Below are 14156 nucleotides of genomic sequence, written 5' to 3'. Positions count from 1 at the left end.
TGCAGTGTTCCTGGCCGAACACCCCTGACCAATGCCACTGTAAATGAAAGGTCTCTTTCTACCAAAATGTGGTGGCAGAGCAAGTTTCAAAGCAACAGCTTCTGTCTTCCTATTTAATGAACACAGCATCTTGAGGCTATTTTACTAAGTTAATTTCCAGACATCCATAAATTATGCAGACACTCTCATCCTGTGGTCGCGTTTCCTTGGCAACACGATGGTCGGTTTGGAATCACAGGGAAAATTACTTTTGAGAGGGAAATTTTCCTATCAAATCCCACCAGCTCATTAAATATGCACACAATCAACCCTGACTGTGATTGTTTGGTTCATGGTATCTTGTACAATTTGAATCTGTGCTGGAATTCAATATTAACTAAATACATTTAATCGGAAGGGGGGAGGGGGGGGGGGGGCAGAATGGTCATTGAAATTCCTCCACATGTGTGAGAGCTACAAAAGTCTCCTAGTCGTTAGGTGATGGATTAACTTTAATATTGTGGTAAGCTTAGCCACAGTATTTTGTCCCATACTTAAATATTAAATATTATGAAAAGCATTATTGCGACAGTTCTTCCCAGACTTAATTATTAATTGTATGTTTGCCACAAATCATTTTCACCAACAGCATGCACAACATTTTTTTTTTTTTTTTTCACTCTGAAATTAGTGCAAAAAGCCATTGCTTTTACTACTGCTCCAAAAATGACGATTAATGTAATGCAAGTGCACGTAAGTCTTATTAATGTATGTGATAGACCTCCCATGATTACAGTACTTCACATAGATCAGAAATATTGCAGCCATTAATAGTTTCTGCTTTTTGGCCATTTTCTCTGTCTACATCTTAAATCATTGCTAATCTTCCAAGGTACTCAGCAGCCTACACAAAAAATTTCTTGTTTCTAAAGTGTACACATTCTTGTCAATACTGGGTGTTCACCCTGCATTTTGAGAAAATAACTTATCTATAAATATAGGCACTTATTGCATCTTCGAACATTTCAAATTTTTAATGTTGTGTATTCTTTTATGTCCTTTATTTAAAGATTACTTGTATTTCAAAGACTGGAAAATCTGGATTGGAATAACAAAATGGATTGCTACTCAGCACATAGAGGAGGTGTTTAATGAAAATTCTTTCCAATTGGCCTTTCTGCCACTTAATGCTTCCTCTTTGTGGTGAGCAGTAATCTGTCCTCGTCATATTACTTGTATTTTTGAAACAGAGAAACTGAAAGTTGAACTTAGCTGTGCAAATTTGTTCATTTGGTGTGGTATCTCAGAGAAATTTATTGTGTTAACATGTTATTGTTGTATCTTAATGTTTTAGTATTGTGTTGTACCCTAAAAAGGTATAACAGTTGATCTAGCAACTTCTACCTTAGTAAAGGAACTTATAGTCTTAAACTAGTCCTAATTCCACTAAATTGGCTCTTCGCTGGCCTGAAACATCGGTAAAAGATAAATTTGAATTTTGATGTTATTCACAGTCTGAAGACCTGAAAATTAAAAATATCATGAACAGTTTCTCCATAAATGTAATTTATAAACAGGCCTTTATTTTCAGGGTTACATGCCAAAGAAAAAGGTCCTTGCCAAATATGATCTTCTTCAGTTTTGGGAGCTTGTAGAGGCTATTAGAAGTGGAAATATCAGGCAAGCCAATAAAGTGATACAGCAGCACCAATTCTTCTTCATAAAATGTGGTATATATTTAATTCTTGAGAAACTGAAAGTAATTGCATACAGAAATTTGTTCAAAAGAGTGTAAGTTCATGCATTTTATATCACATATTTAAATATTTATAAATTTTTTACTCTGTGCTCACCAATGAAGTACACATTTAGCATTTTTACAACTTCAAATGTCTGATACATAAATGGTCCTGTTACTTCATGCTCTTGAACCTGGTTTCAGCCTTTTACATTACAGGAGTTATATTTCATTGCTCATGTGGAGAGCATTGTTGGGAATGTGGAAAGTAGTCAAGGATGTACATTTAAGTGCAATATAATGAAATGACTTGATTTACTTCTTTATCTTTCTTCATCCAAGTATCATCTCAAAATGATATAGGAATTGTCAATCAGTAGCTCAAAATATACAACACACAAAACATATTATAGTACCACAATGCTTATATTAATTATATTCTGTCCAATACATTAATTTTAAGAGTTTTTGTGAAGAGGAGTTGCCTAATAGAAAGTTTTATAATTCACCCATAAATTCTACTACATTACACTGAATCAATTAAATATGCTATAGGAAGTTGTAGAATACATGTGTACCCAACTCATTTTTCTTTCTGCACAAATCTTAAAACAGTTGTAGTTGCGTAACTAACACTATGTGGAATATTATTCCTCCAAGTTCAGTTTACACACTAGTTTCTTCAATTTTCAATCCCTTTTACAAGTTATAAATTCGGTGATACGTAAATTTCTGAGAGTGCTGTCTGTGATGAGAAGAGTCATCCTTCTTTACTGTTGTCGTATTTCCCAGTTTGAGAAGTGGATTGGCAGAGGCATAGGTATTAAAAGTGTCTACAGTTTGGGGTTACCTCTGATTAGCTCATCGTTTATGTTAAGGAAATGTACCCATTTTTCCTAATTTGTTTTCTTGTCTGATTTTTCTGTATTCCAAATAGTTTTTATCTCATTTCAGGAGAAAGGAAAGACTTCTGTTAGCGTTGCGTGATAACCTGGTGGCATCTGTTGCCCAGGATCTGTGAGCATTCAGTTTACTTAGATAGGTCAGTTTTTTTAGAACAACAGTTTTCAAAGCAGATATTGACTAGTGTCCAAAAGTTAAGCATAATCACAAACAGGACAGATTCCTCTACCAGGATTTTGGAGGGATTACTATACAAACTGCAGCCTAATCAAGAAATGTTTGGCGTACATCAGTGTCCGAAACATTATGTTAAAAAAGTTCTGATAGCTAAGGTACACGTTTGTAAGAAAATAACACAACTTGGAAATCTCTTCCCCATCAAAAGAAGCTGTTAACAGGGAATATGGTTACCCCTAATAGCCCCATATGCTATACAGTGTCTTGATGTGCTCTCTACAAGATAGTTTGAGAGCTCTCTCGGCATTTGATCCCATTCCCCAGCAATAGCAGTCCAGAGGTCTGGAAGTATCCTTCATGGAGGCTGAAGGATTGACATTCACTTCGTTAATGCATTCCTGACATGTCCCATAGGATTCAGATCCAGGGATCTTGCTGGCCAGTTGATGCGACGGTTATCTTCCTCTTCAAGAAATTCATCCACCAGAGGAGCTCATAGTGGACAGGCAGTATTGTTCATAAAAATGCAGTCAGGAGCAGCAGCACCTCTGAAAGGCGAACATGTGTTAGCAGTATCTCATCCCTGTATCTCTGAGCATTTACAGTATTCCTCCAACCACCAATGAAGGTGTGCATCCCTGTACAGCCATTCAGTGGCCCATACCCTGATGCCTTACCACCAAACTGGCACTTTCTGTGATGTTCCTGGGTTGTATTAGCTACCAGGTTCTCTCCAGAGGAATCTATTTTTCTCAGATGAATCCTCCTTCAGTTTGCAAGTGATTCTCATCTTATCCTTTCTTGACCTAAGTCAGTGATCCACCTCTAATGACCGTGTTATCAGTAAGATGTTAAACTCTAAGAAATTTATGTAATCTGTTATTTCTTATGTGTAATCACTCTTTACAAAGAATTGTTCAGTAAGTTGTAAAATCTAAATATTTGGTGTCTAGGCAGTTTTGTTTATCTGTGACAGTTTTTAAGCACTTTTATTACATTTCAGCAGTTATTATCATTATCATTTTTGATGGTTTTATGCATTGGCAATAGTTTCAAATGCTGTTCAGTTTTCTGTAGTAGATGTTTAACTTATGGCTTCACCCACAATGTACTTGCCATTATGAAGTTGTTGTTTTTCAGGCACTGTATGCTGGACACTCATCAGATTCCATTGGAAGCACTTCTCATAGCCCTTAAGATAATGGGCACAGATGATATTGATTTAGAAGAAATTCAGTGTATTGTTGCAAACTTAATAGCTGAAAAGAAAATAAAGGGCTATCTGTCTTATAGCCATAAAAAGTTAGTTGTAAGTAAACACATGCCCTTTCCGGCACTGAGCTCAATAGTCTGATACAAAAGGGCAATATATATCTGCGTGTGTGTGTGTGTGTGTGTGTGTGTGTGAAAAATGGGGGGGGGGGGCAGGAGAGAGAGAGAGAGTTAGAGAGAGAGAGAGAGAGAGAGAGAGTTAGTTTCACTTTTCTTTTTAGGTGTGAGAGTATTATGTTGGAGAAGATGTTTTGTACAGTGTCATTGCGAAGGTAATTTTATGTTTCACAAAATGTAAAATAAATTGTTTGGTGCAATTCATGTAAATGTGATGTGGATAATTCACATTAATATTGTTATGAATTTTCCATATTTGTACACTTTTAAGAAGAAAATACAAAAGTTTTTGTACCAAATGTTTTTCTTCTTCTCTTTTTTACTGCAAAAGAAAAAGCCACTTTGTATATAACTGGGTTGTGAAGTGTAAGTTAGTATATTAAGCTTGATGAGAGAGGGAGGGGGAGGGGAGGAGAGGGAGGAGGGGAGAGAGAGAGGGGGGGGGGGGTATGTGAATGGGAAATTTGTGTTCACATGTGTTCCTATATTAATTGTGGAGTTTTTGTGTCATGTATAGACATTATCTGGATGTGAATTTATTTGCAGGAAAGTGAGGCTCCTTGAGTGAGCTTGTGTTAGGGTAGATGATGACTTGATGAATTGCTTAGACAGAATCACATTGCTTCAGAAACAGACTGGGTTTTATAAGATCCAATGTTTGCATTGCTCACGATCATCTTGGAGAAATTGATGGATTAGAAACCCCAAATATCTTGAAGGATTGCAACTAATGTATGCATCACAATACGTATACCTAGGTCAAATAATTTCCTTGAACAACAAAATGGAAAAAGAAATAAAATGAAGAGTTTCCTTAGCTTGGAAAGCTTTCTGGTCCTTAAAGTTCATATTGCTAGCAAGCTTCGTTTTTCCAGGGTTATTATATGGAAGTCAGACATGGGCTCTCAAAGCCAAAGATAGAAACACTACAGGTATGCCAAAGGAAAATGCAGAGGAAGATCCTTGGCATTGCTCTGAAAGACAGAATATCAAACACCGCGATACACAAGATGTCAGCAACAATAGACACAGCACAACAGTCTATGAAAACCAAAGGGAAAAGGGGCAGCCACATGGCAAGACTGCAAGACGACAGATGGACAGCACGAGCTACCACATGGGACCCCTACATCGGCAAGAGACTCCCAGGAAGATCAAGACACAAATGGTTGGACTTATTCAGAAAACAAGCAGGAAGAGAGTGGACCAGTATAGCCAGAAACAGAAAGGAGTGGAAAGAACCAGAACTACAACTAAGTGACCAAGTGTAATTCAATGTGTATTGTGCATTAAGTGCAGTAACCTCTTACAAGGACTAGCTCACCGCATGAGTCTTTAAAAGCAGCTACCCTTACTTGTAGGAGGCCTTTGCCCTCAATGGGACAACACAGGCTATTTTCATTCATTCATTCATCCTTTCGCAGACAATACCCTCACTAACTAACCTAGCCAAACAAGTCTTAAAGCCTAGTTGAATGTTTCAATGCGCCATTACCTTCAGGCTGGTTTGAGAATTTTTCTACACATCTAACTCATCAATTAGAACCCCCCCCCCCTCCCCTCTTATTCCCCTCGTACACTTTCACTGATGTCAGATTCTGCCACCTAATTGTGATACACACTGTAAAGAAATCTTGCATGTGGTTACCCCCGGTGCCCCTCAGCTCGGCACCGTAAGTGGCTGCTACTAGTTTCAATACACCCTTATAGAAATCTTATATTTGTTGTGCCACAAGCAGTGCCTTGTGTAGCTTGTGTCTTAAATTGGATCTTATTACCTCTCTCCTACCTCCCAGAATGCATAGAGGTGCTCCTGAGTACCGTGTTGGCACCCCATGGAGAATGAGAAGTAGGAGAGAACTACTAGAAGAAACAGAAACAAAAAGTGGATGTGGGAATATGTTAAATCAACAGTAATCATAAACAAATTAATGAAAACACAAATTTTATTAACAAATTATCATATTTATAGTCCATGATTAGAATCTATTTTTTGGTGTAGACACATTGAAGCATGTCTTAGTTTGCGTCCTTAACAAAATGAAATCATTTTAGTTTCTTTGATAACATGGCCCAGCATCACTTTTAACATAGTCAATTCAGTGATATAATCACCTCACATAAAGAGGCCATATTATTACATATTAAATTTTCTTAATATCTTCAGGACCACGTTTGCTAAAAAACAAACAGGTCTATGAAATAGTGATACAGATTTGATTTACTAATTGTGTGCGGTACATATTGTGTTCACCCATAATGAATCAGTTACTATGAAGTTCAGTGTACGTGTTCATGAATCTCACTGACTGATTAAAACTGTGTTCTCAACTGGGACTCAAACCCAAAATAATGCCTTACATAATGAATGTGTAATCAAAGTGCACCTCTTCATACATTTCTCAGTCTCAGTTTGCCAGTACCTCTGTCCTTCATTAATACTCACCAAAAGCTCCCCTACATAATTTGCTGAAGAGAGGCAGTGGCAAATTGAAGCTCTGAGATATGCATGAATGACTCTTTTGATAAGAAATTGTCCATTAAAGTTCTAGGTTCAGGTTCTGGCCTAATGGGTAATTTTAATATGTCAGTAAATTTCATTGTATACAGTTTGTTTGTCTGTATGTGCATGTTTTGCATTGAGATGGTAGCTAATTTAAAGGATTCAATGAACGAGAGATATTCCATCATTTTCTGTTGTTGTAATGTATAAATAATGTGGCCAAAATAAGCATTGCGATAGGTTTGAATATGCTTACTCACAAGTTTATGGAACAAAATTAGGGAAAAAATATTTTAGGCAGAAATTTTGCTGTTATGCAACTTGCAAATTTTTGTGACTGGTTGTTGTGCTGAACGCGTGGATTTTTTTCTGAAAATATTCTGAAGAGTTATAAAACATTTTGTTGTATGTTACATTTGCTTTCTACATGTAACTGAATTCAGATGTTCACTTATTAAGATGGCAGGTAAGTACACTTGTAAACCTAGGCATTGTTTTGCACATATTCTCATGTTGGTCAATATAAGATATCATTTTGGTGCTGCATATTTGACACTTGTTCTCTAAATCTCACTCATATTGAAAGAAAGTTACCAGGTTACTCCAAATTCATTTGTGAGAAAAGCTTTGCTCTAAGTGGTTCAAAGCAATCCTCACTGGAGTACAATCTGTTGCTGCTGTGTAATCCTCATCCTGCTGCTGAAAGCTTTTGATATTACATTTCCAGTTGAACTGAATATATATATAAATTTTGTACATGCTTATGGAGAATCTTTGATGACATCATTCAGGTATGTTCTTCTTTAGAGTTTCAAGTATTTGATTTAGCAACATGTTATTTTGGTGCTCAGTCTCTTCAAGTTTACTCAAAAGATCTGCAAATTCATTTAGTTTCTGTTGAAACACATCAAAATGAGTTTCATTTTTTTGAAGTTCTTCTTTTGTGTTGGTGATAGCTTTTTCCACACTCTCTCTCAATAAGTTTTGCCTGCTTCCCAGATTTTCTTGCTCCTGAAGAATTTTCTCATTTTGATATCTTACATTGTCAATCTCTGATGAAAGGTTACGTAGTCTTTGGTGAAATACGTGTTCCGTGTCATATGGAAATGCTCTGTGTGGGCTGTCAGGAGAGACAAAACCTCTCTCTGTATGGCTGTAGTTTCCATTATGCTGCAACACAAGAAAAATTTTGTAAGACTGGTTACATTCTTAAATATGTACTTTATTTTTAAGTAATTGTCAAAAATATTACAGTAGTGGAAAAAGATGAAGTTAAATTTCTGTAATGTACACATTTTAGTAGGGTATATGACTAATATAAGAGGTGATGCACTTTTGAGCAGATTCTCATGGACAACAATTTCAGTGTTTTGAGTTGCCTGTCATATGACTCCATAGAGCTGATTATAGAAGTGTTATATGTCATCTTGGGAAATGGTGTTCTATACTGTTACCATGTGCTGTTTGAGTTGGTTAGGCATCATTGCTGACAGTTACCAGACAGGACCAGATGCTGTCTCACCACATGCTCAATGGGGAAACAGGTTTGATGATTGTTTTGGCCATGGTTGTCGATGGCCATATGGCATAGGATAATATGATAAATTTACACAAGGGCATCATCCATTGGGAGAGCAGATTTGCTGACTTACAGGAACATCCACAGAATAAGCTGGATTATGTTATAAATTATGTTCAGTATTTTCCTAACACTCCTTAGAGTTGTATAGGCATTGTAAGCTGTGCATTGTCACACAATGACGGCCAGAGTTGGTCGTGTTTATAAGTGTTACATTCCTGGCTGTTGTGCTCACTAGTGGCCTTCACAGACACCACGGCTAATCAATGAAAATCAAAGGGCTCCACACACGAGCAACAGATAGCCGCGATCCATGTCATGATATAACATGCAACTGGTTGCCCACCTAAACTTCAATAATATGTGTAATTGTTTCATAAATAACTCAAAATCAGCATATGGACCCTAGTGTTTCGTGACTATTACTGTGAACAACTCATCCGTTCTACTTCCACACCACAAGCTTCAGAATGCTCATCACTGCAAAGCTGGAAGGTGTATTTTGTATTACTTCTTAATATAAATGGCAACTACAGCCCCCATTTCACATCTCAGAGTGGTTCGTGGGCCCTGAATAACTATTAATTCTAATGTAAAGATCTTACTCAATTTGGGCAAAGGGAAACAAAACAAAACTGCACAACTACACTTAATAAATAGAGAACCAAGTCCCATCGTTATTGCCACATATCACTACTTAACAGTCATACTGCATGTACAGGCCACATTCGATCCATCGGATTGCCCAGAATTTCCATGCGATTAGTGACTGACTGCTACGATTTGCCCACACACAAGTGCTTTACGAAGTGGTCGGTCACACAAGTGACAGATCGCTTCGATCTATTGCTTGTGTGGGGTTACAAAGAAATAAACATTTGACTGAAGTCTTCAGCAACAGAAGTCAAAACAAAATCTGCTTTCTTCACTATATATCAATTTGTTCTGTTTAGCCCTCCAGTTGTGTTTTTCATTTCACAATCAGAGGAAGGGCGCATGGTTGTGAGGTGTGAGGGAAAGCTTGATGAGTAGCCATTGTTGATATTCCAGCTTCCAGCAAATCATAACTGGATGACGCTCCGTGTACAATCTTATTCCTAATTTCTACTATAACTGTGTAATCAACAGTTGCTGAATATGCATGTCTCTGCCATCCAGAACCATGGCAGTGAGTGTGTACTCCTTCGTGTCACTACTGGCACCAACATTATTACAGTTGACTCCTCATTTCCAGGATGCTGGGCAATTGTTTGGAAGGACCATCCAGGCTCCTGATGACCAACAATATGACATCTGAAATTCAGTTTACTCCACATATTTTCACATGTCTACTTTTTGTGCTCTGAAACACCGGACCACTCTTTCAGCAATTCACCATAAATATTGTGGAAATGGAAAGTGCTCTTGATGTGCGGTTTTTACAGAATTGATCAGTAGTCAGAGGCTCGTATTGTTAGCCAATAAACAAATTGAAAGAATACTTACAAAGAGTAGTTTTTGTGCAAACATACATTTTTTTAAATGGAACAATGCCTATTGACATTAACAAACTGAAATTAGGGTAAATTAGAATGTCAATGGTGTTTGTTCTAGTTGTTTACAAGGTATATTTTGAAAAGTTCCGACACCAACACTCGTTGGGCTTTCAACCTGCATAGTTGTTAGGTAAAATGTTGTTATGTTTGCTTACAGTGTGTTTGTGGGTTCCTCGAGTGCATTGCAACTTGCTAGTCAGTTAGTATGTAACAGTTCAAGCAGTAGGTCGTGAATGGATGATGGCTTTTTCTGCGTTGGTAAATCCTGACATGCTCTTGGTGTATGGAGAGTGTAGGAAGATTCCAGTTCGATTGTGTACAATGTATGTGGCAAGATATCCCATTAGATGTCAACCATCTTGGCAATTTTTTATCAATCTGTTCATCCAGGTATATGAAGTAGTAGCTTAAAGGCTAGACAAAGTAACATAAAGAAACAATTGACAACAGTAGAGGGAGAAACTAATTTTCTTGCTGCAGTTGCAGTTGATCTGCATGTTAGCTCTTGTGCCCTATCAAAGTTCTCTTCATCAAGAGATGCATGTAAATAATTATGAGGATCATGTCAACTTACATACGTGGGCATTAAGACTCGATACTCCAGATGTGTCATGTATCTTGTTTAGTGATGCAACCACAATTACTAATCATGGCTCGGTAAATTGCTGAAACATGTGCTATTGATCCTTTGGTAGTCCCTTTTCACTTATTAAAGTGGAATATCAGCACCCACGGAGTGTAAATGTGTGGTATGTCAGCTCATAGGCCTGTTTTTCATAGAAGGAATACTAAATGTGTACAAGATCGTAGTCTCTTAACAGGTCATCTTCCACGGATTCTAGATGTTCTTCTGCAGACTAGGAGGAACCTGTGGTTCCAAATGATGGCTGTCCAGTCCATAGCGCACAAAGTACTACAGCATGTCCTCACCTATTGTTTACTAATTGTTGGATTGGAAGCAGAGGATGTGTATCTTTGCCAGCCCATTCCCTGGGTTTGATGCCTGTAGACTTTTTTCTGTAGGGAAAACTGAAAGATGCAGTCTACAAGGATTGAGAGCTTGATTAATTTAGGGGGGTTATGGGACTAAACGGTGAGGTCATCAGGCCCGCGATTCCAAAGTTACTCACGGAAGAGAGAGGGTCTGATAAAAGTGGATGGATCCAGCCAGAGGAGTCGAACTATGGAATGAGGAAGTTGAAATACATGCAGTAGAATGTACAAAAGGGAAGCCCAAATCTAAAAACTGGAAAAACAAAGGGATAAAAGAGCGATCTTTGCAAGGGGAAGTGGTCATTGGTTCCAGATCGAGAAAACATGAACCACAATCATCCTGCTCCAGGAGTAAAGTAAAACCTTATATACGAAAATAAAAACCACTTTCACAGAGGAAACTGAGGACCAGTTCAATCATCCATGAATTGTCTGCTAGTATTAAAATTAAGGAATGGCTAGCAGCTCTGGTGTAAACACACTACATGATCCCGGCAGTAAATGGTGTTCTAAGCCAGTAGGACACATAAAATCATGTCCTGTCTTAGCTATCGTCTTAGAACCATCAGTGTAGAAGATGGGAGACCCGTGGAGCTCCGCAAGGATGGAATGTAATAGAGGCCAGAAGACCATAGGGGCAACAGTGACCTTTGGACCCTGGAATAGGCCAGTCCTAATCTATGGTCTAGGCACCATCCAAGAAGGATTGTGGGAGGAAATATGAGGGGCGCATTCCAGTGAGTGTAGATGGAGATCCTGACAGGGAAGTGAGATGCATTCCAACCAACAGTCCCATCCCTGGACAGTTATCAGGGGGGAGACATCCCTCGTCTTCGAAGAGGACAGGGTACATGGGATGGCCAGGAAGTTGGCTCCGTCATATTTGTGGAAGGGGAATTCCCATTTCTGTGAGGAGACTGTCAAAGGACTTGTGTGAAAGGCATCAATAGCCAGACGCACCCACAGTGGTGAACAGGGTCAAGTATTTTCAGAGTGGAAGGAGCTGCTGAGCCATTAACCTATCATAATGTAGTCTGGGCAAGACCAGAGCACAGTAGAGACTGAGAATAGCATCACGGTCTGCACCACAAGATGTATGGGAGCTGCACCAAATAAAAAATCGTTGACATACAATGCCAGGGTAACCAGAGGACCAACAGAGGTTACAAGCCAATTTATGGCTATGAGGAAGTGTGTGACACTTGACACAGAACCCTGTGGGATACCATTCTCATGAATCAAAGGGATGCTGAGTGATGTGCCAACTCGAACCTGGAAGAGCCAGTGGGATAAAAACTCGCAGATAAAAATTAGGAGGGGGCCACAAAAGCTCCAGTCATGGAGGGTAACTAAAATGTGATGACGCAAAGCCGTGTCATATGCCTTATGTAGGTCAAAGAAGACTGCGACAAGGTGCTGGCAGCTAGTAAAAGCCTGTTGGATTGCTGTTTCCAATATGACCAATTGGTCAGTTGGAGATTGTCCTTCCTGGAAGCCACATTGATATGGGGACAAAAGGCCCTGAGATTTGAGTACCCAACGTAATCGGAAGCTAACCATTCTCTCAAGCAATTTACGAAGTATATATATCAGGCTAATCAGGCAGTAGCTGTCGAAAGATGTTGGGTTCTTCCTGGGCTTAAGGACAGGGATGACTATACTGTCTTGCCATTGCACCGGGAAAATGTCCGTGAGCAAAATTCAGTTGAAGACCCTGAGTAGATGTTGCCTCTGGGTAACGTCCAAGCGTTGGATCATGTGGTTGAGGATGGAATCCAGGCCTGGTGCTGTATCATGTGAAGAGGTGAGAGCCTGCAAGGTTTCCTGTTCAGTGAAGGGTTCATTATACAGGGTGAAACTCTGGGAGGTTGTAGGGGACATTAAAACAAATATTTTTCCCTAATGTCATTTTTTCCTACATGATTGTTTAAACCGGTGGAGGCTGTATTACGCTCTTCAGTTGTCAGAGATCGTATTACGATCTTCAGTTGTTAGAGGGCGTATTATGCTCTTCAGTTGTAGGCAACTGCTGTCCACCAGTGTAGTAGTGCATTGTCTCTGTTTACTAATGGAGCGGTACACATGGAGTGTGTAGACTGATATGGTTGGTGCGTACTACGTAGCGCACCACAACGGACGAGCTGCACAGCGGGTTTATCATCAATAATATCCTAATCGCCGCATCCCGCATCATACGACCTTTGCTGCTGTGTACCAACGTCTGCGTGAGATCGGATCATTTAGCAGATTGCCTGGACAGGGACACCGTCGTACGGTAAGAACGCTGCAATTTGAGGAAGCTGTCTTGCAGCATGTGGAGTAGGATCCTTCAATCAGCACTCGTACAATTGCACGTAACATGGGAACGAATGAGACGAATGTAAGAACAGTCCTTTGAGAGCAATTGTTACGTCCATTTCACTTACAGCGTGTCCACAACCTGGAACCAGTTGATTATCCACCCAGAGCACAGTTTTCACAGTGGTACCTGGAACAGTGTGAAATGCATCCTACATTTCCATCCTCTGTGTTGTTTACCGATGAAACAATGTTCGGGCATGATGGAGTCGTCAACATGCACAATTCGCATGTTTCGAGTGAGGATAACCCATATGCCACAGTTACTAGCGCTCATCAAGTGCGGTTCTTCGTTAATGTGTGGGTCGGTGTTGGTTGGTTGGTTTGTGGGATTAAAGGGACCAGACTGCTACGGTCATAGGTCGGGTCGGTGTTGTTGGGACTGTTTAATTGGGCCATATCTGCTACCTAGGCCATTAAATGGGCAGGCACTATTACAATTTTCTCACCAGAGCATTGCCAGAATTGCTGGAAGACATCCCGCTCCCTACAAGAGCCCGCAGCTCGTGGTCGTGCGGTAGCGTTCTCGCTTCCCACGCCTGGGTTCCCGGGGTTCGATTCCCGGCGGGGTCAGGAATTTTCTCTGCCTCGTGATGGCTGGGTGTTGTGTGATGTCCTTAGGTTAGTTAGGTTTAAGTAGTTTAAGTTCTAGGGGACTGATGACCATAGATGTTAAGTCCCATAGTGCTCAGAGCCATTGGAACCATCTCTACCAGATAAAGCATGTGATTCCAACATGACGGGGCGCCGGCACATTTCAGTCGCCGTGTTTTAACATTTTTTAGATGTTCGGATAATAAGTTGCCGTCTCTTTATCTAAGAATAGATGATGAATGCAGCTAGCCGCTATCTCTGTGTAATGTCTTGTCTGTATAGACGTGTATCTGTGTCCTTTAAGATCACTTCACCTTCACACATAAATCTATGCAGTGAAGTAAGGCCCTCCCTGTTTTTGGCTGATCCGTGATAAGACAGGCGAAAAATTGGACTAATGGAGGTTTA

At 39.5% G+C, this 14156-nt stretch overlaps 1 protein-coding gene across 1 annotated transcript in view; it reads left to right on the top strand.

Moving 5' to 3' along the window:
- LOC126457137 (PCI domain-containing protein 2) overlaps window positions 1-4198 on the top strand; it is a 66781-nt gene extending 62583 nt beyond the window's left edge. The window contains exons 7-8 of the mRNA XM_050093205.1: window positions 1571-1770; window positions 3938-4198. Coding sequence (XP_049949162.1) covers window positions 1571-1770; window positions 3938-4151 — 414 coding nt within the window. The 3' untranslated portion in view covers window positions 4152-4198. The remainder of the gene's footprint in view (window positions 1-1570; window positions 1771-3937) is intronic.
- Window positions 4199-14156: the final 9958 nt, after the last annotated feature.

Source organism: Schistocerca serialis, chromosome 2 (assembly GCF_023864345.2).
Source record: "Schistocerca serialis cubense isolate TAMUIC-IGC-003099 chromosome 2, iqSchSeri2.2, whole genome shotgun sequence".
Lineage (NCBI taxonomy): Eukaryota > Metazoa > Arthropoda > Insecta > Orthoptera > Acrididae > Schistocerca > Schistocerca serialis.
This window is presented reverse-complemented; position numbering and strand designations above follow the sequence as displayed.